Below are 25,119 nucleotides of genomic sequence, written 5' to 3' on the forward strand. Positions count from 1 at the left end.
CTATTGCTTCTAACCCACCAGTCTATGGTACTTCGTTACAGCAGGGCAGGTGGACCAAGACAGTTCCCATTATTAGCATCTGGTTGCTGCTGTAACAAATGCCCACGAATGGGGTGACTTAAAACACCACACATTTGGGCCGGGTGCAGTGGCTCACACCTGTAATCCCAGCACTTTGGGAGGTCGAGGCAGGCGGATCACTTGAGGTCAGGAGTTCGAGACCTGGCCAACATGGCAAAACCCCACCTCTACTAAAAATGCAGAAATTAATTGGGTGTAGTGACACATGCATGTAATCCCAGTGACTCAGGAGGCCAAGACAGGAGAGTCTCTTGAACCTAGAAGGTCGAGGCTGTGGTGAGCTGAGATCACACCACTATACTCTAGCCTGGGCGATAGAGAGAGACTGAGACTCTGTCTCAAAAACAACAACAACAACAACAACAAAATGCGCATTTATTCTCTTATCCTCCTGGAGATTGGAGTCAAAAGTCAGTCTCACTTGGGCTAAAGTCCAAGTATCAGCAGGGCTGCTGCTTCCGGACGCCCCGGGGAAGAGTCCGTTTCCTGCCTTTTCTGGCATCTGGAAGCACTTGCATCCCTGGTGTGGGGTTGCGGCGTCGGGTCTTTCCTCTTCAAATCCAGCAGCACAGCCTCTTCTCTCTGACTCTCACCCTCCTGCCTCCTGTCTTGAGAATACCGTACTGACCTTGGGCCACCTGGGTCATCAGGATAATCTCTCATCTCAGCATCCTTAATCCCATCCGCAACTCTCTTGTCATTTAAGGTGACCTATTCAGAGGCCTGGGGACTAGGCTGGGGATGTCCTTGGGGTGCTATTCTGCCAACCACAGACAGTCTGGCGACTTCCTTGGCACTCTCAGTTTCTCTGTAGCCTGGAGGTGGGTGACATGGCTGGATGGGAGAGATCTTCCGGAAGTACAGTGTCAGGACTGGGTGAAATAAATGATCAGGGCCGGCAGTGGTGGCTCACGCCTGTAATCTTAGCATTTTGGCAGGCTGAGGTGGGTGGATCACCAGAGGTCAGGAGTCCCAGACCAGCCTGGCCAACATGGCGAAACCCCGTCTCTACTGAAAATACAAAAATTAGCTGGGCATGGTGGTGGGTACCTGTAATCCCAGCTACTTGGGAGGCTGAGGCAGGAGAATCACTTGAACCCGGGAGGTGGAGGTTGCAGTGAGCCAAGATCGCACCACTGTACTCCAGCCTGGGCGACAGAGCAAGACTCTGCCTTAAAATAAATAAATAAATAAATAATCAGACTGTGGCATTTGTGAAAGAAGGAGAGAGTACCCTGTTTCTCCTGGGGTGGTATCACCATTTACCAAGATAGGGAATACTGGGAGAGGAGCTTTTTTTAAATATGGGAGTGGGTAATGAATTCTGGGTTTGAAACTGTAGAGTTTCAAAGTGCTTCGATTTGTTGTTGTTGTTGTTGAGACGGAGTGCAGTGGTGCAGGTGGACTCCTGGGTTCACGCCATTCTCCTGCCTCAGCCTCCCGAGTAGCTGGGACTACAGGCGCCTGCCACCATGCCCGGCTAATTTTTTGTATTCTTTAGTAGAGATGGGGTTTCACCATGTTAGCCAGGATGGTCTCGATCTCCTGACCTTGTAATCCACCCACCTCGGCCTCCCAAAGGGCTGGGATTACAGGCGTGAGCCACCGTGCCCGGCCACCAATAATTCTTTCTCAGAATATTAGGAGCAGGTGGCCAGGCATGGTGGCTCACGTGTGTAATCCTAGCACTTTGGGAGGCCGAGGTGGGTGGATCACCTGAGGTCAGGAGTTCGAGACCAGCCTGACCAACATGGAGAAACCCTGTCTCTACAAAAATAAAAAACTAGTCAGGTGTGGTGGCACATGCCTGTAATCCCAGCTACTTGGGAGGCTGAGGCAGGAGAATCACTTGAACCTGGGAGGCAGAGGTTGCAGTGAGCCGAGATCATGCCACTGCACTCCAGCCGGGGCAACAAGAGTGAAACTCCATCTCAAAATAATAATAATAGTATTACGAACAGGTGCACAGGCTGACAGTAGGAGTTTCTATAGATTAGGTTTGGCATGAAACTTCAGGAAGAAGGGAATGCAGGCTGAGTGAGTAACTGTCATGGGAAATCATATTTGCAGGAGGAAGGAATCTTCCAGTAAACTGGGTGCTGGCGTGGAGCTGCCTTCCGAACAACCCTGCTGTACCAGCCTTGCTGAGTCAGAGAACAACAAAGGCTAAAATAACTCACCGTCACGCACCCTGTGTCACAGGAGAATTCCCACTAGCAGGAGCAGAGTCCTGGCTTGATCATCATATAACCCCTAATGAAGGTTGGTTGGCCGGGCCTGGTGGCTCACGCCTGTAATCCCAGCACTTTGGGAGGCTGAGGCGGGCGGATCACAAGGTCAGGAGATAGAGACCATCCTGGCTAACACGGTGAAACCCCGTCTCTACTAAAAACACAAAGAATTAGCTGGGCATGGTGGCGGGCGCCTGTAGTCCCAGCTACTTGGGAGGCTGAGGCAGGAGAATGGCGTGAGCGCGGGAGGCAGAGCTTGCAGTGAGCCGAGATCATGCCACTGCACTCCAGCCTGGGTGACAGCGCGAGACTCTGTCTCAAAAATAAATGAATAAATAAATAATAAAATAAAATAAAGGCTGGTTTAGGGAGATCACCCTTATTCAAAGATGAGAAAGTAAAGGATGGGGGCTGGGTGCGGTGGCTCAAGCCTGTAATCCCAGCACTTTGGGAGGCCGAGACGGGTGGATCACGAGGTCAGGAGATCAAGACCATCCTGGCTAACACGGTGAAACCCCGTCTCTACTGAAAAATACAAAAAACTATCCGGGCGAGGTGGCGGGCGCCTGTAGTCCCAGCTACTTGGGAGGCTGAGGCAGGAGAATGGCGTGAACCCGGGAGGCGGAGCTTGCAGTGAGCTGAGATCCGGCCACTGCACTCCAGCCCGGGCGAGAGCGAGACTCCGTCTCAAAAAAAAAAAAAAAAAAAAGAAAAGAAAGTAAAGGATGGGATTGAGGCTGGGTGCGGTGGCTCACGCTTGTAATCCCAGCACTTTGGGAGGCCGAGGTGGGCAGATCACCTGAGGTCGGGAGTTCAAGATCAGCCTGACCAACATGGAGAAATCCCATCTCTACAAAAGTAAAAACCTAGCCAGGCATGGTGGTGCATGCCTGTAGTCCCAGCTACTTGGGAGGCTGAGGCAGGAGAATCGCTTGAACTTGGGAGGCAGAGGTTGCAGTGAGCCGAGATTGAGCCATTGCACTCCAACCTGGGCAACAAGAGTGAAACTCCATCTCTCAAAAAAAAAAAAAAAAAGTAGGATTGAAATAAAGATGTCACAGAGAAAATAAGTATTGTTTAAAAATCACCAAATACAGGCCAGGTGCAGTGGCTCATGCCTGTAATCCCATCACTTTGGGAGGCCGAAGCAGGCAGGTCACTTGTTGAGGTCAGGAATTCAAGACCAGCCTGGTCAACATGGTGAAAATTTCTCTACTAAAAATACAGAAATTAGCTGGGCGAGTTGGCGGGTGCCTGTAATCCCAACTACTTGGGAGGCTGAGGCAGGAGAATCACTTGAACCCAAGAGGTGAAGGTTGCAGTGAGCCAAGATCGCGCCATTGCACTCCAGCCTGGGTGACAGAGTGAGACTCTGTCTCAAAAAAAAAAAAAAAAAATCACCAAATATTTAAATAAATTATCACAAAGCAGGAATACAGGAGTTCATAGAAGATATGGAAAGGAAACAGAAGGAGATTAACATGAGGTTGCAGAATTTAGGGAAAAAAATGAAAGTCTAAATTAGTTACAATGAAGTCTAAATTGCCTTAAGGAGAACAGACGTTGCAGAAGACATAATTGTAAAAGGACATGGAAGACAGGATTGACAAAAGCTAACACAATATATGAAAATAACAGATCATCATAAAGGGTCAAAGAGAAGATTTGGAAACTAGAAAAAGACCATGCTACATATATAAAAATGATATTCTCAAAGAAGAGATAAAAAATAATGGAATACAGCAAATATCTAAATTTATAATTTAAGAAAACTTCCCAGAAATACAAGAAGATTTTCATCTATAGGTTGGAATAACTCACCATGTCCCAAGAAAAATGACACTAAATGGCTTACACCTGAGCGCATCAAGATAGTAAGACCAAGTGACTTAAAAGGGAAAAGCCTAGACTTTATTTCAGCAATATTCATTGCTAGAAGTCCGTAGAAAAATGTCTACAAAGTTCCGGAGGACTTAATTTTGAAGTAAGATGATCTGGAGAAATAATTTTATACCCAGCCAAACTGTCATTAAAAAAATAAAGACATCAGCCAAGTGCGGTGGCTCACACCTGTAATCCCAGCACTTTGGGAAGCTGAGGTGGGCGGATCACCTGAGGTCAGGAGTTTGAGACCAGCCTGGCCAACATGGTGAAACCCCATCTCTACTAAAAATACAAAAATTAGCCAGGTGTGGTGGCAGGCACCTGTAATCCCAGCTACTCGGGAGACTGAGGCAGGAGAATTGCTTGAACCCAGAAGGAAGAGGTTGCAGTGAGCCAAGGTTGCAGTGAGCTGAAGTTGCAGTGAGCCGAGATTGTGCCACTGCACTCCAGCCTGGGTGACAGCGTGAGACTCCGTCTCAAAATAAATAATAAAATGAAAACATCAGACAAATGTCTTAGAGCATGCGAGAATTGAAGGAACTTCCTGAAGAAACTATTTAAGAACGACTTTCAGCCAACGGAGAGAAAATGGAGAAGCCACAGCAAGAGAACTGATGCTGAGCGCTGAGTCCATCTGGCTTGTGGATTGGCATTAAATCAAATCTAAGAAGAATGGCTACAAATGTAGATGTTATAAATCTTTAAACTACAAAGGGTATGGTTAACCAAAAGTGAGGGGGGCAGAGAGAATAGGAAGTGGTACAGGTATACACATTCTCTCATCAAAAAATTTATTTTAAATGGATTATTCCAGTAATAGAAATGTAAGTATATTTAAGCGCATAATGTTAAACAGGAAGAGAATCAATGTAATTAAGTAGGATACTGTAATTTAGGAGAGAGGGAATAGGGCAAAGCAGAAGTATTCTGCACTGTACAGTCTTGTAGTCATGTGGTTTTCGGGCAAGTAAAATGTGGCTAATTTGAATTGCAATGTCCTATAAGTGTAAAACACACACCAGAGATTGAACACTGTGGAAAACAGAGTGTAAATATCTCAATAATTTTATATTGATTACATGTGGGAAAGAATATTTTATAGATATTTGTATTAAATAACATATTACAATTAATTTTACTTGTGTCTTTTTACCTTTTTAATGTGGTTACTAGAAAATTTTAAATTGTATCACATTCGTGATAGTGTTGGTCTGAAGGAATGGAATTAAGTAGATTATATGAAATTGTAATGATAAAGGTGATCATGGCTGGGCGCGGTGGCTCAAGCCTGTAATCCCAGCACTTTGGGAGGCCGAGACAGGCGGATCACGAGGTCAGGAGATCGAGACCATCCTGGCTAACACGGTGAAACCCCGTCTCTACTAAAAAATACAAAAAACCTAGCCGGGCGAGGTGGCGGGCGCCTGTAGTCCCAGCTACTCGGGAGGCTGAGGCAGGAGAATGGCGTAAACCCGGGAGGCGGAGCTTGCAGTGAGCTGAGATCCGGCCACTGCACTCCAGCCTGGGCCACAGAGCGAGACTCCGTCTCAAAATAAATAAATAAATAAATAAATAAATAAATAAATAAATAAAAATAAAGGTGATCACTAGAATAAAAATACAAGCCATTTAAATTCTCAGAACAAGATGTAGTGGAGCTGTGGCACACCAGCCAGAAGATCATCCCCAGAACTCAGCCCCCGTCCTCCAGCCTCTGGAAGACAGTACCTCTGGGAACCGTCCTTGCCTGAAGACAGCTGGTCCCTATGGTCACCTTCTCTCCCTCCCCAGTGACTGGTCAATGCACAAGTACAGAGCCTTTGTCCCGTGCCCCCGTAGGAGACAGCTCTGAGGGGCCAGCCCAGCTCCACAGCCGAAGCCTCCATGGCGCCTGTGCTGCAGACCCTTCTCTCTCTGCCCTGCACTTCCCCACAGGTGCCCATCCTGAGGGCCCTCCTGTCGGAATTTCCTGCATACAAATCTCTATCTCAGCATTCACTTCCTGGAGACTCTGACCTGCAAAAGGAATTTGAGAAAGCAGATTCTAAAGTTGGATCTGGGGGCCAGATCACCCACCAGCATGCTGGCAGGAGGCACCCATGCCTAGTGGACGGGGACACTGTGACTCACTGTGTCTCAGGTTTACCCCTACGTGTGCTCCAGAGGTTGAGATTTGTCCTGTGATCCTTTCTGAGTTTAGCTTGTTTAAGTCTCTTGATAGGATAAATGCTTCATCTTTGTTTTTCATCATGTTTCTTACACTTTCTATTTTGTTTTGTTTTCTTTTGTTTTATATTTTCTCTTTTAATATTATATATGTACACGTGTGTGTATATATGTGTGTATATATACGTGTGTGTATATATATATTTGTGGGTGTATATATTTGTGTGTGTATATATGTGTGTGTATATGTGTGTGTATATATGTGTGTGTATATATATTTGTGTGTGTATATATATATGTGTATATATATATTTGTGTGTGTGTATATATTTGTGTGTGTGTATATATTTGTGTGTGTATATATGTGTGTGTATATGTGTGTGTATATGTGTGTGTATATGTGTGTGTATATATGTGTGTGTATATATATTTGTGTGTGTATATATGTGTGTATATATATTTGTGTGTGTGTATATATTTGTGTGTGTGTATATATTTGTGTGTGTGTATATATTTGTGTGTGTGTATATATTTGTTATTCTCGTTGTTGTTGTTTGTCGGTAGAGATTGGGTCTCATTATGTCGCCCAGGCTGGTCTTGAATTCCTAGGCTCAAGCGATCCCCCACCTCGGTCTCCCAGAGTGCTGTGATTACAGGTATGAGCCACCACACCTGACCCTATTTTTTTTTCTATTCATTTTCTTTTATAGCCATCTTCTCTCTCATTACATTACATTTTCAATTTGTTTCGCTTCTTGCTATGGTTTGAATGACTGTGTCGCTCCAAAATTCATGTTGAAACTTAACCCCCAATGCAATTGTATTAAAAGGTGGGACCTTTGGCAGGTGATTAAGTCATCAGGGCTCTGCCCTCAGGAGTAGATTAGCACCCTTATAAAAGGGCTCAAGGTCAGCCAGGCAGTGACTCATGCCTGTAATCTCAGCTCAGCACTTTGGGAGGCCGAGGCGAGGGTGGATCACTTGAGGTCAGGAGTTCCAGACCAGCCTGGCCAACATGGTGAAACCCCGTCTCTACTAAAAATACAAAAACTAGTCTGGTGTGGTGGTGCACGCCTGTAACCCCAGCTTCTTGGGAGGCTGAGGCAGGAGAATTGCTTGAACCTGGGAGGTGGAGGTTGCAGTGAGCCGAGATCGTGCCATTGCACAGCCTGGGTGACAAAGGCAAAACTCCATCTCAAAAAAAAAAAAAAAAAAAAGAAAGAAAAAAGAAAAAAAGGGCTCGAGGTCAAAGGGAGCACTCTCTGCCCATCCCTTCTGCCATGTGAGGGTTCGGCATTCCTCCCTTTGGAAAATGCTGTACGAAGGCACCATCTTGGGAGCAAAGACCAGGCTCTCACCAGACACAAAAATGCCAGTGCCTTGATCAAGGCTTTCCAGCCTCCAGAACTGTGATAAATAAATGTGTTTTTAAAAAATATATATAAACTACCTCATCCGTGGTGCTTTATTACAGCAGCATAAATAGACTAAGATGCTTTTTTTTTTTTTTTGAGACGATGTCTTGCTCTGTCGTCCAGGCTGGAATGCAATGGTGTGACCTTGGCTCACTGTAACCTCTGCCTCCCGGGTTCAAGCGATTCTCCTGCCTCAGCCTTCCGAGTAGCTGGGACTACAGGCATCTGTCACCACGCCCGGCTAATTTTTGTATTTTTAGTAGAGATGGATTTTCGTCCTGTTGGCCAGGCTGGTCTCGATCTCTTGACCTCGTGATCCGCCCGCCTCAGCCTTCCAAAGTGCTGGGATTACAGGCGTGAGCCACCACGCCCAGCCTTGTTTGTTTTTTTAAACCTTTCAAAACGTGACTCATGTTTTGTGGCACAGGTTAGGTCTCCAGGAAATAGACTTTGAGACACAGATTATGTGCAGGAATATTGTGGGGGTTACCCTTGGGGTCAAAACCTGGCAGAGAGTGAAGGAAGCAGGGCTGGAGGGAGGGAGGAGCGAGCTGAGATGACCAAACCTCCTCCAATCCTGCAGGAGCTCTGCAGCCTCATGGTTGACCCCAGTTGGTCACAGGTGCCTGAGTCTAGATCTGTACCAACCAGTCGCTGATGTGGGCAGCTCCTCAGAGGGACACTTGACCCTGAGCAGAGGGGGAAATGAGTGCTTGTGTAGGGGAGGGTTTGATGGTGCACCCAGCATCCACTACATCACTCACCACCCCTCCAGGATCTTGTGAGGCCTCTTTTTCTGGGGAAAATTGGAAAGAAAAACATTGCTTGGGTGAACTACGACGCCCCCTGCTGCCTCGGGGCTGCAATGGATTCATCACCCTCAGCTCCACCACACCTTGTCCGTCTGCTCCAAGAGGCGTAGCGATGTGGTGACCTGGACCCTCATCCCGGGACACCACGCCTCTGTCAAACCTGGCAGCTGCCCGCACCAGGCAGAGAAGAAACAGGGAGGCTTGAGTGGAGGCACATGCAGGCGTATCTCCTCCAACATGAGGTGTCCGCTCAGACCACTGTGCCACGGCCAAGGGCACCCTCTCCAGCCTCTCCTCTTAAGGTCGCTGCTCAAGATTCACTGCTCTTTATTTTCTGCGTTTTTTTTTTTTTTTTTTTTTTTTTTGAGGCGGAGTCTTGCTCTGTCGCCCGGGCTGGAGTGCAGTGGCTGGATCTCAGCTCACTGCAAGCTCCGCCTCCCGGGTTCACGCCATTCTCCTGCCTCAACCTCCCGAGTAGCTGGGACTACAGGCGCCGCCACCTCGCCCGGCTAGTTTTTTTGTATTTTTAGTAGAGACGGGGTTTCACGGTGTTAGCCAGGATGGTCTCGATCTCCTGACCTCGTGATCCGCCCGTCTCGGCCTCCCAAAGTGCTGGGATTACAGGCTTGAGCCACCGCGCCCGGCCGTATTTTCTGCGTTTTACTTTATTTTATGCTCATGGAATAATTGCAAGAATGAGTATAGTAGAAACCCTCTGTACCGGCCGGGCACGGTGGCTCACATCTGTAAATCCCAGCACTTTGGGGGGCCGAGGCGGGCGGATCACTTGAGGTCAGGAGTTTGAGACCAGCTTGGCCAACGTGGTAAAACCCAGTCTCCACTAAAAGACACATGTAAGCTGGGCGTGGTGGCGCGCATCTGTAATCGCAGCTACTCAGGAGGCTGAGGCGGGATAGTCGCTTGAACCCGGGAGGCGGAGGTGGCAGTGAACTGAGCTCGCACCACTGCACTCCAGCCTGGGCGAGAGAGCGAGAGCCTGTCTCGCAAAAAAACAAAAAAACAAAAAAAAAGCTCCACACCCATTTCCACACTCACTGCCTTGTTCACCTCATCATTTTTCTGTGCACTTAGAAATAAAATGAAATGGTTTTCTGAACCATTTTAGAGCAAGTTACATATAACATGGCACTTTTCCCCTATAGGCTTCAGTGTAAATTTTCAAATAAGAGCATTGTCTTATGGAAGCACAGGAACAGTTACTGATTTCAGTAAATTCGACATTAATGCCATCTTTTAATCTACATCTGAACTCCAACTTCATCAGCTGACTTGATAATGTCCTTTGTAGCATTTTCCCCTCCACTGCTGGATCCATCCAGGATCAGTTACTTGACATTACTAAAAGATTTACATAGGCCGGGCGCGGTGGCTCACGCCTGTAATCCCAGCATTTTGGGAGGCTGAGGTGGGCGGATCACGAGGTCAGGAGATCAAGACCATCCTGGCTAACACGGTGAAACCCCGTCTCTACTAAAAATACAAAAATTAGCCAGGTGTGGTGGCGCACACCTGTAATCCCAGCTACTTGGGAGGCTGAGGCAGGAGAATGGAGTGAACCTCGGAGGTGGAGCTTGCAATGAGCCTAGATTGTGCCACTGCACTCCAGCCTGGGTGACAGAGTGAGACACCGTCTCAAAAACAAAACAAAACAAAACAAAAAAAACACCAAAACTATTTTCACAGGTTTATTTTTTCTGGCATTAACATTTTTGTGGTGGTTGTTGTTTTTGAGACAGAGTCTTGCTCTGTCACCCAGGCTGGAGTGCAGTGGCATGATCTTGGCTCACTGCAACCTCCGCCTCCCGGGTTCAAGTGATTCTCTTGCCTCAGCCTCCCGAGTAATTGGGACTACAGGTGTGCACCACCACACTCGGCTAATTTTTGTATTATTTTAGTAGAGATGAGGTTTCACCATGCTAGTCAGACTGGTCTTGAACTCCTGACCTCGTGATCTGCGATCTGCCTGCTTCAGCCTCCCAAAGTGCTGGGATTACAGGCCACCGCACTTGGCCTGTTTTGTTTTGAGATGGAGTTTTGCTCTTGTCACCCAGGCTGGAGTGTAGTGGTGTGATCTCAGCTCACTGCAACCTCTGCCTCCTGGGTTCAAGCGATTCTCCTGCCTCAGCCTCTGAGTAGCTGGGATTACAGGTGCCCGCTACCACACCCGGCTGTGGCATTAACATTTTTGAAGAATACAGTCCCTCTCGTTTAACAGAATGTTCCTTATTCTTTATTTGGGTTTGTCTGAAATTTCCTCATATGTAGATACGGGTTGTGCATTCCTGGCTGGATTCAGTGATGCCGTGTTCTGCTCTGGACACCACATCCAGGTGCACATGGTGTGCATCTGCCCTTCACCAGGGATGCTGAGTTCTATCACCCTCCCAAAAGTGGCCTCATTTCTCCACTGCGACTAAGTCTACGGAGACAGACTTTCAGACCTTAAAATATCCTTCACTTTTTTTTTTTTTGAGACAGGTCTCACTCTGTTGCCTGGGCTGGGGTGCAGTGGCACAATCACTGCTCACTGCAGCCTCGACCTCCTGGGCTCAAGAGATCCTCCCACCTCGGCCTCTGGAATAGCTGGGACTGCAGGCGTGTTACCATCGTGCCCCCTAATTTTTAAAGTTTTTTTTTTTTTTTAAACAGTGTCTCACTCTGAGGCCAGGCGCGGTGGCTCACGCCTGTAATCCCAGCACTTTGGGAGGCCAAGGCGGGTGGATCACGAGGTCAGGAGATCAAGACCATCCTGGCTAACATGGTGAAACCCCGACTCTACTAAAAATACAAAAAAATTAGCTGGGTGTGGTGGTGGGCGCCTGTAGTCCCAACTACTTGGGAGGCTGAGGCAGGAGAACGGGGTGAACCCGGGAGGCAGAGCTTGCAGTGAGCCAAGATTGTGCCACTGCACTAGAGCCTGGGTGACAGAGTGAGACTCCATCTCAAAAAAAATAAATAAATAAAAATAAAAAAAGTGTCTCACTCTGTTTCTCAGGCTGGAGTGCAGTGATCTTAGCTCACTGCAACCTCTGCCTCCCGGGTTCAAGTGATTCCCCTGCCTTAGCCTCCACAGAGTTGCTGGGATTATGGGCACTCGCACCACGTACGGATAATTTTTGTATTTTTAGTAGAGACAGGGTTTCACCATGTTGCCCAGGCTGGTCTCAAACTCAAGTGATCCCCCCACTTCTGCCTCCCTAAGTGTTAGGACTACGGGTATGAGTCACCATACCAGACCACAATACCCTTTGCTTCACCCAAGTCCTCATTTGACATCTATGTGATGATTCTTGCCAAGCCCTCTCCTAGGAGTCTTCTCTGGTTGTGCCAGGCGGACCCAAGCCCTTGTCTTCAGCTCCTCAGCACAGCACCTCACTCCTATCTGTTCATGCTTTTCCCTGCTTCACAGGACCTCTGGCTACCCAGCACCCAGTTGAGGACTGCACAATATCTGTGTTTAGTTCACTGAATGACTGAATTAATAATAATAAATGAAAAATAAAGGAACCAACTGTTGCACAAATCAGTGAGGACTCTTGAACACGAGGGCCAGAACCCTCAATCTGAATGATGTAAACCAAAAAAGGAGTGAGGGTAGACCCCTCCAGAGTGGTTCTTCTATCTCTTGGTTGGTGAATTCTCAGAGGACTGAGTAATGCTTCTGTATCAGGCATCAAGGGTGGTGCATGTCAACTTCTCACTATTCACTGGCCGATCACTGGGAAACATGAATGAGACTCATTCCTTTCTTCCTGGTCCCCAATTCCCTTCTTCCTGGTCCCCAATTCCCTTCTTCCTGGCCTCAGTAGGAACCGCCCTCCACTCATTTGTGCAAGCCACACATCTGGAGGCCATCCTTCACTCGGTCCAGCTTTGCTCCATCAGCGAGTCGTGTGGTGTCCACCTTCCCAAGTCTCTCTGCACTCTGGTCCAGGCCCCACATCTCCCACCTGGCCCCTGCCTCTTCACGGCCCCCTCGCTTCCTATCCTCTCTCTGCATCGTGCGCCCCGAAAATTCACTTATGTGTCTCAAATTTAAAGTGTGGCGGGTCCTTGCCCTCCCATCCTCCCCTCTAAACGCCCTGAAGACAGGCCTTAGGGCTGTCTCCATCAAATCCCCCCCACCCCCCAACCTAGCACAGGATCAGAACGTGCACGTGTTCCAGAAATGTTCAATCTGCGAAACGACGACGGGCTGCAGAGCCAAATGGCCCTGGAGTCAAGCCCACCTCCCTGCCTCCCGCCTTGGGCTGTCTGGCGCAGAGCCGCCGTTTCTAAAACCCCTCCGGCGGGTGCACATTCTCAAGCTCCCCGATTGGTTCCTCCGCGCGCTAGTTTGCTCATCATGGGTGCAAAAGTGCAGAAAGTTCCAGAACCAAGCCGGCCGGACACCGATTCTGGCTCTATCACTGACACTCTGGGTGGCCAGTCGCCCTGGGCCTCAGTTTCCTAGTCTGCAACGCGGGGTATTAACAGCGAGCACCCAAGGGACTGGAGAGGTCACACGGGACCACGTGGTCCCCACGCAGGTGTGATTATCAGGAATTCGTATTTTTATGGAATGCATCCTCCTCCGCCAAGGCCAAGGCCGGGGTCCAGCAGAGACGGCCGGGAAGACATGGCTAGCTCGCCAGAAGCCGCCGGCTACGCTCGGCTGCGCGCCCGCGCCCGCGCACCTACTACGCGCCCGGCCCGCTCTCCGCCCCCTCCAGGCTCCGCCCCGACCCCGCCCTCCAGGCTCCACAGCCAATGAGTGCGCGGCCCCGCATCCGGGGATCCCGGTGCGGCCGCCGCCTCCCGCGCACACACGGCCATGGCGGAGGTGAGTGAGCGGGCCGGGGGAGCCGGCCCCCCGCCCCCGCGCGTCCGCGCCCCCCGCCGCGGTGGCTCGGCCTCGCAGTGGGCCTCGGGGACGGAGAGCCCCGCTCTGGAGCTCGGAGGCTGGCCGGGGCGCCTGGCCCTTCCGGGGCCGGAGGGGCGCGGGGCTCCATCGGCGGCCGCCCCCGGCCCGGCCCCCCCCACTCCCCCGGCTGCCACATCGCGGGCTGCAGTGCGCAGGCGCGGCGGCGCGGGGCGGGCGGGGGCCGGAGTGGGGGAGGGGAGGGACGCGGGGCGGGGCCGGGGTCTGGGGTCCGGTGGGCGCGCGGCCCAGCTCCAGGGTCCGACTCCCGGCCCCGGCCACGGCCCCGCGGCGCGCAGGCCTCCCCTCCCGCGCGTTTGCCAACTTTGCCAAGTGCTGGGGCCGCCAGGCGCCCCGCGCTCCTCGTCGGGATCCCGGTGGACCCACCGCGCCTCCGCCGCCCGCGAGCCCCCTGGCAGGGCTGGGTCAGACCCCAGGCGGGATTTGAACCCTCGACGCGGACCTGCCTGGCACAAACTGGGCGCAGGGTGGGTGGGTCCGCCGGGGCCTAGAGAGCGTCGGGCTGATCTCAGCAGAGTTGGACCAGCCTCTCCCGGGCACGAAGTTACTTCTGGAGCCTCCTCCCTCGTCCTGGAAACAAGCCGGGGGCCAGCTATGTTTTGGAATCTAGAATTTTTCCGATTTGAGGATCTGTGGGATTTTGGACGGTGATGTTTGATCACACCCACCTAGGACTGTCTAGGATAAGACAACAGATAGCTTCGTGTCAGGTCAAACCAGGAAGGAAGAAACTTTCGCTTTTGGAGCTTTTTTTGATTTTGGAGTGGTGGATGAGCCTGTGTGGACCTACTTTCACCTTAGAGGGTCCTGGTGAAGATGGAAAGAGATAATGTAGGCGAAGGCGCGGCGGCTGCGAGGTGCGCAGTCCGTGGGACTCAGTGCATGACTTCTGTGTGCAGAAGTTGAGACAGGCAGGCAGACTCAAGAGCGGATCCTCTCTGGGCCGCAGGGGCCCATAGGAAAAGGTGCCCACCCAGCCAGGCACAGCCGCCTCATGGGCAGCCGGGATTGGAACTGCGGCCTGGCCGTGGTGCCACGTTGCGTGTTTATGTCTTGGCACCATACGAGTGGGTGTTGTGGAAGGCAGGCCTGGCCATTCTCTCCCCCTGGTGACGACCTCAGGGGCAGTAACAGGCCCTGTGTTTGTGCCAAAGACGGTGTAGGTGTCTCGATGCTAGGCCAGATCTCACCAGCCAGTTCCTTCATCGAGAGTTAGTCCTTTTGGAGGAGACGTTTAGAGAGACTGAGTCCCCATGCTGATGGTGGCTGATCTCCAGGCTTGGAGGCAGAAGCTGCGTCTCCCAGTGGCCCTGCAGCAACGTGGTGGTCCAATGAGTTGTGCTCCTGGCATCTTTGCTGGGAGTGGGATGGCATTTGGGCAACACACATGGCCTCACAGGTAGCTCCGTGTCTGGGATGGCACAAGTCAGACTCCCAAGCCAGCCTCCCCCAGACCTGCCATGTGGCTGTTCCGTCCTGCCCTGGGCTGAGCTCCTCGTGGTCTGGCTGCTCCTGGTAACCCTGTTTTGCAGTTTGGGGTGGTGCCCTGTCAAGTGAATTTGATTTGATTTTCTAAGGCGGTCCCGCTCTGTCCTCAGCCTGAGGATCTCGCAGTGAATGGAGCCGACGGGGCCTGTGCTACAGGGATGCAGAGTCTGGTCAGAGAGAGACGTGGATGGGTTCGGACCAACAAGGGTGAGGGTGCTGAGCGTGAGGAGCCGTGGCAGCCTCTCTGACCACCGGACTTGTTCTCTATGGTCTTGGGCAGGTTGCTCAGTGACACAGAACTTCCTTTTCCTCATCTCTGAAATGGGAAGTTAATGGTTGGTCTTCAGAGCTAGGAGGTCTGATGAGGTCCTGCCACAATGGCTTGTACATACAAGTTGAACCTTGTGAAGTTGACAGTATTCCACTGTTTTTAACCCATAAAAATGGCAATTTGTAACTTAATAGCACATAATCCGTACCAGTTACTTTATTATGTATCAGTATCCCAGAATAATCATAAGCACCAGAGTGGCAGACGGGAATGCTTCATGCTCTACTAGATTAATCTTTAAAAAACCTAAGAGCACCACATTGTGCTCTTGCCTAAAACCATCCATGGCTTTTCATGCTCCCTGGGATAAAATGGTCCTCCTTGCTGAGTCCCGCAGCCCTGCGGGGTGGTCCCCACTGACCCCCAACTCTAGGGCCCTGGGCTCCTGTTTGCTGGTGCACTCTACCCCTTTGGGCGCTGCCAACGAATGGTTCAACCTCTACTCAGGCCCCCTGGGCCTTCCCTGACCCGCAGTTGCAGAGACCCTGTGCCCTGTTTTCTCTTCTCGGTGCCAAAGACGTCCACTCGTTTGTTACCTGTGTCCAAAACCAGCAACGCCATGTGGGTGGCGGCAGGTGGAACTTGTTTCTCGGGTTAACCACCTCGCCACTGCCTTGCTGAGCCCAGAGTGGGCGCCCAGGGAACGTTGGTCAGACGGAGGAGTGGGGTGCTGGGCGGTCCAGCAAGGGCCTGGCACTTGAGTTGGTGTGGATGGGGAGGAGGGTCAATCATGGTCTCAGGAGAAGGAGGTTCCAGTCACACTGGGGAGAGAGCTTGTGGCGTGGGAGGGTTAGGTGCAGCCATCTTGGTGAATGGAACCTGTCACCCTGTCATTTGGGGTTAAGCTTACAAGGGCGGCCCCTTGTGTTTTCTGGTGCACGCTACACCTGTGGGGGCTGCCCTGGGAGAAGGGCTGGTCTGTGCTCTGCACTCAGGCCTCTGGTGCAGTCTTTTTTTTTTTTTTTGAGACGGAGTCTCGCTCTGTCGCCCGGGCTGGAGTGCAGTGGCTAGTTCTCAGCTCACTGCAAGCTCCGCCTCCCGGGTTTACGCCATTCTCCTGCCTCAGCCTCCCGAGTAGCTGGGACTACAGGCGCCCGCCACCTCGCCCGGCTAGTTTTTTGTATTTTTTTAGTAGAGACGGGGTTTCACTGTGTTAGCCAGGATGGTCTCGATCTCTTGACCTCGTGATCCGCCCGTCTCGGCCTCCCAAAGTGCTGGGATTACAGGCTTGAGCCACTGGGCCCGGCCTCTGGTGCAGTCTTTATGCTGAGTGGCTGCTGCTGCTTCTGCTCCCTGAAGACCCTGGTGGACGCCTGGGTCTGTGGCCTGTTGTCCTCTGGACCTTGTTTCTAGAATGCTGTTTGCGCTTCCTTTGCTTTTTTTGTTGCCTGGAATACCCTTGGCCTGCTCCCTATCGTTTTCCTGCTTCCACTTTGACAAAACAGAGGACTTTGTCTTTCCTGGGAGTGAACTCAGAGGGAAGCATGTGGAGTGTTCTCAGTGAGTGAAATAGGGTCCCTGGGAACCCGCTTTGAGAGTAGACTTGCACCTGGACACCAGGCAGGGGCAGCGGGAGGAAGAAGATCCATGAAGTCCGTATTCCGCGTTAAGTTCCAGGAGCTTGGAGTCACCTGGAAATGAACTTGGGGATCCCAGGCTGCTCAGAGCCTCCCTGTCGGTGGCCCTTTCTGTCGTTCCCAGCCGCTTCCTGCTTGGCCCTCCTCTGCCTTAGCTCTCCTGTTAAATGGCAAGTCAGATAAGGGCCAGATCCTCCTCAGACCCTGCAGACCGCCTCTCCGCGGGCTCGGTGTGGATCTGGAGCCTGCGGGGCTGTTGTCAACTCGCCTTCCGGACTGGGGCCTCGTTTGATGTGGTCGCCTGCCCTCCCCTTGTTAGGCTCCTGGTTGCAGGAGTAGAAAGCCAGCCCCTGACTGAGGCAGGAACTGTTGCCCAGAGAGCCTGTCTTCGACCCCTACCCAGAGGGTCCTAGAGAGGACCCGCGCGTGATTGCAGAGGTCACTTAGGATGCTTTCACTGTGGCGTCACACCGTGTGTGGCTGTGCAGAGTGGTTGTGGGCCGGTGGCCACCTGCTGTGTCCTGAAAGAGGTGAGGCCATCTTGGTCGGACCCGGACCAACCCCAGCAGGAGGCGTGAATTGCCCCTGCAGCTGCCATGCGCTCTGTGCCACTTGCTTCCAGTCCCTGTGGCCCCTTCCCACTGGGGGCCCTGCTGGCTCTTCCTTCCCTCTGCCTTCTGTGTGCCCTCTGCCAGCACCGAGCTCAGCTTCCTGAAGTCGGACGGGTGGTGTCAGTCTCCACAGCTTCCTGAAGTCGGACGGGTGGCGTCAGTCTCCACAGCTTCCTGAAGTCGGACGGGTGGCGTCAGTCTCCACAGCTTCCTGAAGTCGGACGGGTGGCGTCACTCTCCACAGCTTCCTGAAGTCGGACGGGTGGCGTCACTCTCCACAGCTTCCTGAAGTCGGATGGGTGGCGTCACTCTCCACAGCTTCCTGAAGTCGGACGGGTGGCGTCACTCTCCACTTCTCCTTGGTCCTTGCCGGCCTTGTTGCCAGAGTCACTCCAGGCCCAGTGACTGCCCCAGCTCCCTTCTGTGGCTTTGCTGGACAGTTGACCCTTGACCCTCACGGTTTGAACTGCACGGGTCACTGATATGTGGATTTCCTTCCACCTGTGCCACCCGAGACAGCAGGACCAACCCCTCCTCTTCCTCCTCAGCCTGCTGAGCGTGAAGATGAGGAGGACGAAGACGTTTGGGATGGTCCACTTCCACTTGGTGAATAGGGAATATACTTTCTCTTCCTGACAATTTTGTTCATAACTTTTTCTGTAGTTTCCTTTTTTTGTGAGAATACAGTACATAATACAACATGCGAAATACGTGGTTATCAACTGTTGGTGTTACCAGTAATGCTCCCGACCAACAGGAGGCTATTAATCAAGTTTTGGGGGGTCAGAAGTTATGCAGGGGTTTTCACCCGTGTGGAGGGTTGGCACCTGTAACCCCCGCATTGTTCAAGGGTCAGTGGTGCTCCCCTTTGTGCTCCCCAGTGTGACGGGCGGGAAAGGGTTTGCCAGCCGCCGGCCTGAGCTCCACTTTGTAACTGCACCACGTAACTCGCTGTGTGAGCTTGGGTAACGGACTCTCTCTCTTTGAGCTTGGTTCCTTGTTTTTCTTACGAAGGCAATGATTATACCACCTCTGAGGACCCGTGAAGAAACATTGAAATTCTTACTACACGAGTTTTTAAACTTCGTTAAATATTTTAATCTACTCTTTTTGGCAACAGCTTTACTGAGGTGTAATTCGTTCACCATACAGTTCACCATTTTAATGTGTCCAGTTCCGTGGTTGTTCGTGTATTCATCGAGTGGTGCAGCCACCATCACAGTCAATTTTAGAACATTTTCATCACCCCAAAAGGAACCCCACACCCCTTAGTGGTCACTCCCCAAACCCCACATCGACCCCCAGCCCCTTTCCACCAGGAATCCATTTTCTGTCTCCACGGATTTGCCTGTTCTAGACATTTGGGATAAAATGAGTCATACGATACATGGCCTTTCGTGTCTGGCTGTTTTCAGGAGCAGGAGTCTTTTGAGATATGTCCACGTGGTAGTCTGTCAGTGCGTCCTTCCTGTGCCCGATTGCTAGACCTTTGTTTTGTTTTTGTCAGCTGATGGATATTAGGACCCTGACCTGGGCCGCATGGTTAAATACTAGTTAACTTTTGGAGGAGTTGCTGGACTGTTTTGCAAAGTGGCTGCATTATTTTAACATTCTCACCAGCTGGCACAGGAGAGTTCCAGCTTGTCCACATTCTTGCCAACACTTGTTATTATCTGTCTTTTTGAGCGCAGTTATTCTCTGATGAGGAAGTGGTCTCAGTGTGGATTTTGCGTGCTTTTCCCTGATTTACTTTGAGCATCTTTTCCTGTGCTTATTGGCCATTTGTGTGCTCTCTTTGGAGAAATGTCTGTTCAGATCCTTTGCCCATTTTTCAATGGGATTATCTTCTCCTCGTTGAGTTGTAAAAGCTTTGTATATATTCTGAGAACAAGTTCCTTATCGGATAGATGATTTTGCAGGTATTTTCTCCTACTCCCTGAGTCGTCCTTTCACTTTCTTGGTAGCGTCCTTTGAAGCACAGAAGTTTTTAATTTTGGTGAAGTTTATCCGTTTTTGTTTGTTTGTTTTTGGTCACTTGTGATTTTGGTGTCGTATCTAAGAAACCATTGCCAAATCCAGGGTCACAATTTTTTCCCCCTACATTTGTAGATTCAATCAAAAGGTTGCAAATATTTATCCATATATTTTCTCCTAAAAGTTGTATGGTTTTAGCTCTTATATTTAAGACCTTTGATCCATTTTGAGGTAATTTTTGCATATGGTGTGAGATGGGGTCCAACTTCTTTCTTTTGCACGTGGATATTCAACTGTCCCAGCACCATTTGTTAAAGACTGTTCATTCCCCATGGAAGTGTTTGATGCCCTTGTTGAAATCCAGTTGACTGTGAATGTGTGAGTGTGTTTCTGGATTCTCAGTTCCAGTTCTTTGATCTTTGTGCTGTCCTTATGGCAGTACCACACTGTTTTTGCTGTGGCTTTGTGGTGAATTTTGCAATCGGGAAGTATTGTGTCAAGATTGTTTGGGCTGTTTTGGGTACCTTGAGCTTCCATTTGCTTTTTGGAGTCGGCTTGTGGGTTTCTACAAAGAAGCCAACTAGGGTTCTGATAGAGATGGTGTTGAATGTGTCAGTCAGTGGGGGTGTTGCCGTCTTAATGTTGTCTTCCCAGCCATGAACGTGGGATGCCTTTTCATTCCCTTAGATCTTCCTTCTAACACTGCTTTGCTCACTCAGAGTACTCTACACATTTCACACTTCTCTTGATGCTATTGTAAATGGCATTGTTCTTTTTGTATTTGTTGCTTTTATATAGAAATAAAATGGATTTGTATGTACTGATTTTGTGTACTACATCCTTGCTGAACTCACTTTAGTTTGAAGAGTTTTTTTTTTTTTTTTTTTTTTTTTTTTTTTGAGACGGAGTCTCGCTCTGTCGCCCGGGCTGGAGTACAGTGGCCGGATCTCAGCTCACTGCAAGCTCCGCCTCCTGGGTTTACGCCATTCTCCTGCCTCAGCCTCCCGAGTAGTTGGGACTACAGGCGCCCACCACTTCGCCCGGCTAGTTTTTTTTTGTATTTTTTAGTAGAGATGGGGTTTCACCGTGTTAGCCAAGATGGTCTCGATCTCCTGACCTGGTGATCCGCCCGTCTCGGCCTCCCAAAGTGCTGGGATTACAGGCTTGAGCCACCTGCGCCCGGCCTGAAGAGTTTTTTAGATCATGTGACCAGCACCAGCACAGAGATAGTTTTACTTCTTCCTTGCCAATCTTTTTTTTTTTTTTTTTTGACACTGAGTCTTGCTGTGTCACCAGGCTGGAGTGCAGTGCCACGATTTTGGCTCACTGCAACCTCTGCCTCCTGGGTTCAAGTGATCCTCCTGCCTCAGCCTCCCGAGTAACTGTGATTACAGGCGCTTGCCACTGCACCCAGCTAATTTTTATATTTTTAGTAGAGACAGGGTTTCAGCTTGTTGGCCAGGATGATCTCCATCTGTTGACCTCGTGATCTGCCTACCTCGGCCTCCCAAAGTGCTGGGATTATAGGCGTGAGCCACCTCGCCCAGGCTTTTTCTTCTTTTTTTGAGATGGAGTCTTGCTCTGTTGCCCAGGCTGGCATCATCTCGGCTCACTGCAACCTCTGCCTCCCTGGTTCAAGCAATTCTCCTGCCTCAGCCTCCTGAGTAGCTGGAATTAGAGACACATGGCACAATGCCTGGCTAATTTTTTTTTGTTTTTGGTAGAGACAGGGTTTCACCATGTTGGCCAGGCTGGTCTTGAACTCCTGACCTCAAGTGATCTGCCCGCCTGGGCCTCCCAAAGTGCTGGGATGACAGGCGTGAGCCAGCGTGCCTGGCTTCCTTACCAATCTTGATTCTTTTTATTTGATGTTCTTACGCTGACTGCCCCCTCCGGCACTCTGTTTAGTGCGAGAGGTGAGAGTACACGTTTCGCTCGTGGTGTGAAGGAGAAAGCAGCCTGTGACCGTTGAGGGCGGTGGTAAGTGTGGGCTTGTCCGAGACGCCCTTTGTCAGGTTGAGAAGCTCCCTTGTCTGTTGGGCGTTTTTCATTATGAAGTGTGTGGGGTTTTGTTGGATTGGGTATGTTCAGATGATCCTGTGCTTTGGTCTTTATTTTATTGACATGATGTTATTAATTAACTGACTTGTGGATGTGAAATCGACCTCGCCTCCCTGCGATGAATCTTACTTGGTCACGGCTTGCAAGCCTCTTTAGATGTGGTAGGGCTCAGTTTGCTAGTATGTTGTTGAGAGTTTCTGTGTTTATGTACATGAGAGAGATCGTGGCTTCTTGTGGTGGCTCACACCTGTCATCCCAGCACTTTGGGAGGCCGAAGCGGGTGGATCACGAGGTCAGGAGTTTGAGACCAGCCTGGGCAACATGGTGAAACCCCGTCTGTAGTAAAAATACAGAAACTAGCCGGGCGAGGTGGCGGGCACCTGTAGTCCCAGCTACTCGGGAGGCTGAGACAGGAGAATCACCTGAACCCGGGAGGCGGAGGTTGCAGTGAGCTGAGATGGTGCCACAGCATTCCAGCCTGGGGGACAGAGCAAGGCTCTGTCTCAAAGAGAAAAAAAAGAAAGATATTGAACATTGTGATAGTGGTAACTTATAATGGTTTTGTTTGCCTTTTTATAAAAAAAATTGAGGTGATTGACAAACTATAAAGTATACCCATTTTAAAGTTTATAATTCATTGATTTTTAGTGTATTCATGGCCCTGCAGCCATCCCCTCTATCTGATTCTGAAACATTCCGTCATCCCCAGAAGAAGCCCCGTCCCCGTTGGCAGAGTCACGCTCCCGCTGGCTCTCTCCCTGTCCTTTCTGTCCGTGGATCGGCCTGTTCTGGATGTTTTGTATCAATGGACCCTCCGCTGTGGCCGCTGGTGTCTGGCTTCCCTCCAGTGCATGCTGTTCTTGAGCTTCGTCCAGGTTGCAGCATGGGTCAGGACCGTAGGCCTGTGTGAGGGCAGTTTTCAGTGTCACATGATGCGTGTCCTGCCCTGGGCGAGAACGCCTCCACCCCGTGCGTGGTCCTTGGTGGGAGACGGGACGAGTGGCGGCCACACGCGTGTGCTGCCCTTAGTGCCCCCCAGCCCTCAGAGGCGAAAACAAAGCCGCTTCCCTGGGTCACCGGGGACTGGGCTCTGACCAGCGCTTGCTCTTGGCTGCCGCACTGTGATGTCCAGCAGCAGGTTTTGGGCCAGCCGAGCTAACCCTGCCTCTCTTCCTTCGCAGGCCTCCTCGCTGGGGAGGCAGAGTCCTCGCGTGGTCTCCTGCCTCGAGCACAGCCTGTGCCCTGGGGAGCCTGGCTTGCAGACAACAGCAGGTACCTTCCTTCCTCCTCCCCCTGCTCAGTCCGCCGAGGCATTTGTGGCTGTGAGAGACAGAATACCTGCTGGGTCTGGCTGAACTGTGGACCAGCACACTGGCGTCCAGAGTCCAGGGTGTCCCAGCTCCCACCCGTTCAGATGGAGCTGTGGGGCAGAGTGGTCAGGACTCCATCTTCCTGTTCTTTAGCAGGGGCAGGGAGCCCAGGCAGCACCCCCAGCAGAGGTCCCAGGCACACAGCTGCACCAAGCTGAGGGCTGCTTCATCTTGCCAGGGTGTTGGGAAGGGGTGGCTTGCTGAGGGAGCCGGGGCTGAGAAGGTGGAGGGTGGCGAGACAGGCAGCACCCCGGGTTCCTTGCACTGTCCTGTGCTGCTGCTTGCCCAGTGGGCATCAAGGTCCCATGCCCGCCTCCTGGCCACCTGTGTTGGGCCCGTGGGGAGGAGTTGGCGCTGTAGGGCAGGGGTCTCTGTGACTGTTCTTTCTTGCCCTGGCTGGGCTCCTTCTGCGGGCCGGATGTAGGGCTGCATCTCTTTCCGGTATCAAACTGGTCTCCACCCCAGTCCTCGAAGAAGGCAGCGCCGTCCCCGTTTTCCCTCACATGGCTCCTCCAAGGACGCGGTGGCCACTGAGGGTCCGGGCGCACCCAGGCAGCTCCAGGTCATTCCCTCACTCCAGCGAGGTGCCTGCCGCCCAGGGTCCTGTGTGCCCCGCAGCGGCATGTTCTGTGCATGGACTGTGTGTGGTGCACACCTGTGTGCCCAGCCATGCAGGCTGTGTGGCTGCCCTAGAGGCCTCCTGCCCTGGGCTCCCAGGCCCTCAGGCTCCCAGCCTTGGGCTACACTGCTCCTTGTCTGGATTGATTGAGCCCCAGCCTGTTCCTTTGTTTGCTTAAAAGTTTGCCTAGTTGGAGACTAACCTTGCTGAGGAACGGTGACACACCCCTGTTGTTCTGGGCAAACCCTGGGTCTGACGACAGCGGCCGTCTGTTGGGCCGTGTACCTCGCATGTCTGCTTTATGTGGCCCTGCAGATGGAGCATAAGGGACTGGCGTTGTCGAGGCCCCATTGGTGCTGTCCCTGCATGCTCCTTGATGCTGTACTGAGCTATGCAGGTGAGGGCTCAGCATCACCCTGCGTGAGGAGTCATGGAGCCCGATGTGAACCCAGCTCCACTGAGTCCTGCTGCTCCTTCCACCCTAATGAGACAGATGTTGGTCTCTTTCTAGTCCACTTGCTCCCCAAACCCTCGCAGGCTTCTCTGTTCAGGAAGACAAGCAGTCTCTCAGAAAGAGACCCCCCCGCCCCCCCAAAAAAAATCCTTGGAATCTGTGTGCAGCTCACCAGCCGTGCTCCTGTGTGCGTCCGTCGTGGGGTGTCCTGTTGGGTCCCCTCACGGGAGGCTGATCCTGGCAGCGTGCAGAGGGCCTCATCCCTCGGGCTTCTCCTACCCCAGGTGTCCGTAGTCTCGGCAGGATGGTCGGGACAGGTGAGGCAAAGTTCTCACCTGGGCTGCTGTCTTCTCCCCAGTGGTGTCCATGGGCTCTGGAGACCATCAGTTCAACCTCGCAGAGATCCTGTCACAGAACTACAGTGTTCAGGGAGAGTGCGAGGAGGCCTCGAGGTGCCCAGAGAAGCCCAAGGAGGAGCTGGAGAAGGACTTCATCTCCCAGGTACTTGGCCAAGGTGATCCCGCCCCTGTGTTGGGTGGAGCCCTCCGGGGTAAGCCTCACAGTTTTTGTGCAGCTTAGATTCCACATTGGTAAGTGCTAAATTGTACGTCTTTTTGCAAAGTGCCAGATGCTGTCCTAGGAGCTGAAATTCAGTGGAGACCAGGTCCTTCATGGGGCTGTCTGAGCGGTACAGTGGTGAGGGATTAAGCCAACTGCTCTCAAATCTTCTGGTCTCAGAACCCACTTTGTACTCTTAAAAATTATTGGGAGTTTCGGGCTGGGCGCAGTGGCTCACGCCTGTAATCCCAGCACTTTGGGAGGCTGAGGCGGGTGGATCACGAGGGCGGGAGATCGAGACCATCCTGGCCAACGTGGTGAAACCCCGACTCTACTAAAAATACAAAGAATTAGCCAGGCATGGTTGGGGGGCATCTGTAGTCCCAGCTACTCGGGAGGCTGAGGCAGGAGAATGGGGAGGCGGAGCTTGCAGTGAGCTGAGATCTGGCCACTGCACTCCAGCCTGGGTGACAGAGTGAGACTCCATCTCAAAAAAAAACTAGGCTGAACGCAGTGGCTCACGCCTGTAATCCCAGCACTTTGGG

At 51.5% G+C, this 25,119-nt stretch overlaps 1 protein-coding gene across 11 annotated transcripts in view; it reads left to right on the forward strand.

Moving 5' to 3' along the window:
- Positions 1 to 25,119, forward strand: part of MIER2 (MIER family member 2) — a 993,207-nt gene that overhangs the window by 944,784 nt on the left and 23,304 nt on the right. Inside the window, exons 1-3 of one of the 11 annotated variants that reach the window (XM_030935041.1) lie at positions 13,368 to 13,432; positions 22,755 to 22,845; positions 24,375 to 24,517. In XM_030935041.1, the coding sequence (XP_030790901.1) occupies positions 13,424 to 13,432; positions 22,755 to 22,845; positions 24,375 to 24,517 (243 nt within the window). In that variant the 5' untranslated portion in view covers positions 13,368 to 13,423. The other 10 variants (XM_030935046.1, XM_030935039.1, XM_030935042.1 and 7 more) reach the window with 10 other exon arrangements.

The sequence above is a fragment of the Rhinopithecus roxellana genome, chromosome 8 (assembly GCF_007565055.1).
Source record: "Rhinopithecus roxellana isolate Shanxi Qingling chromosome 8, ASM756505v1, whole genome shotgun sequence".
Classification (NCBI taxonomy): domain Eukaryota; kingdom Metazoa; phylum Chordata; class Mammalia; order Primates; family Cercopithecidae; genus Rhinopithecus; species Rhinopithecus roxellana.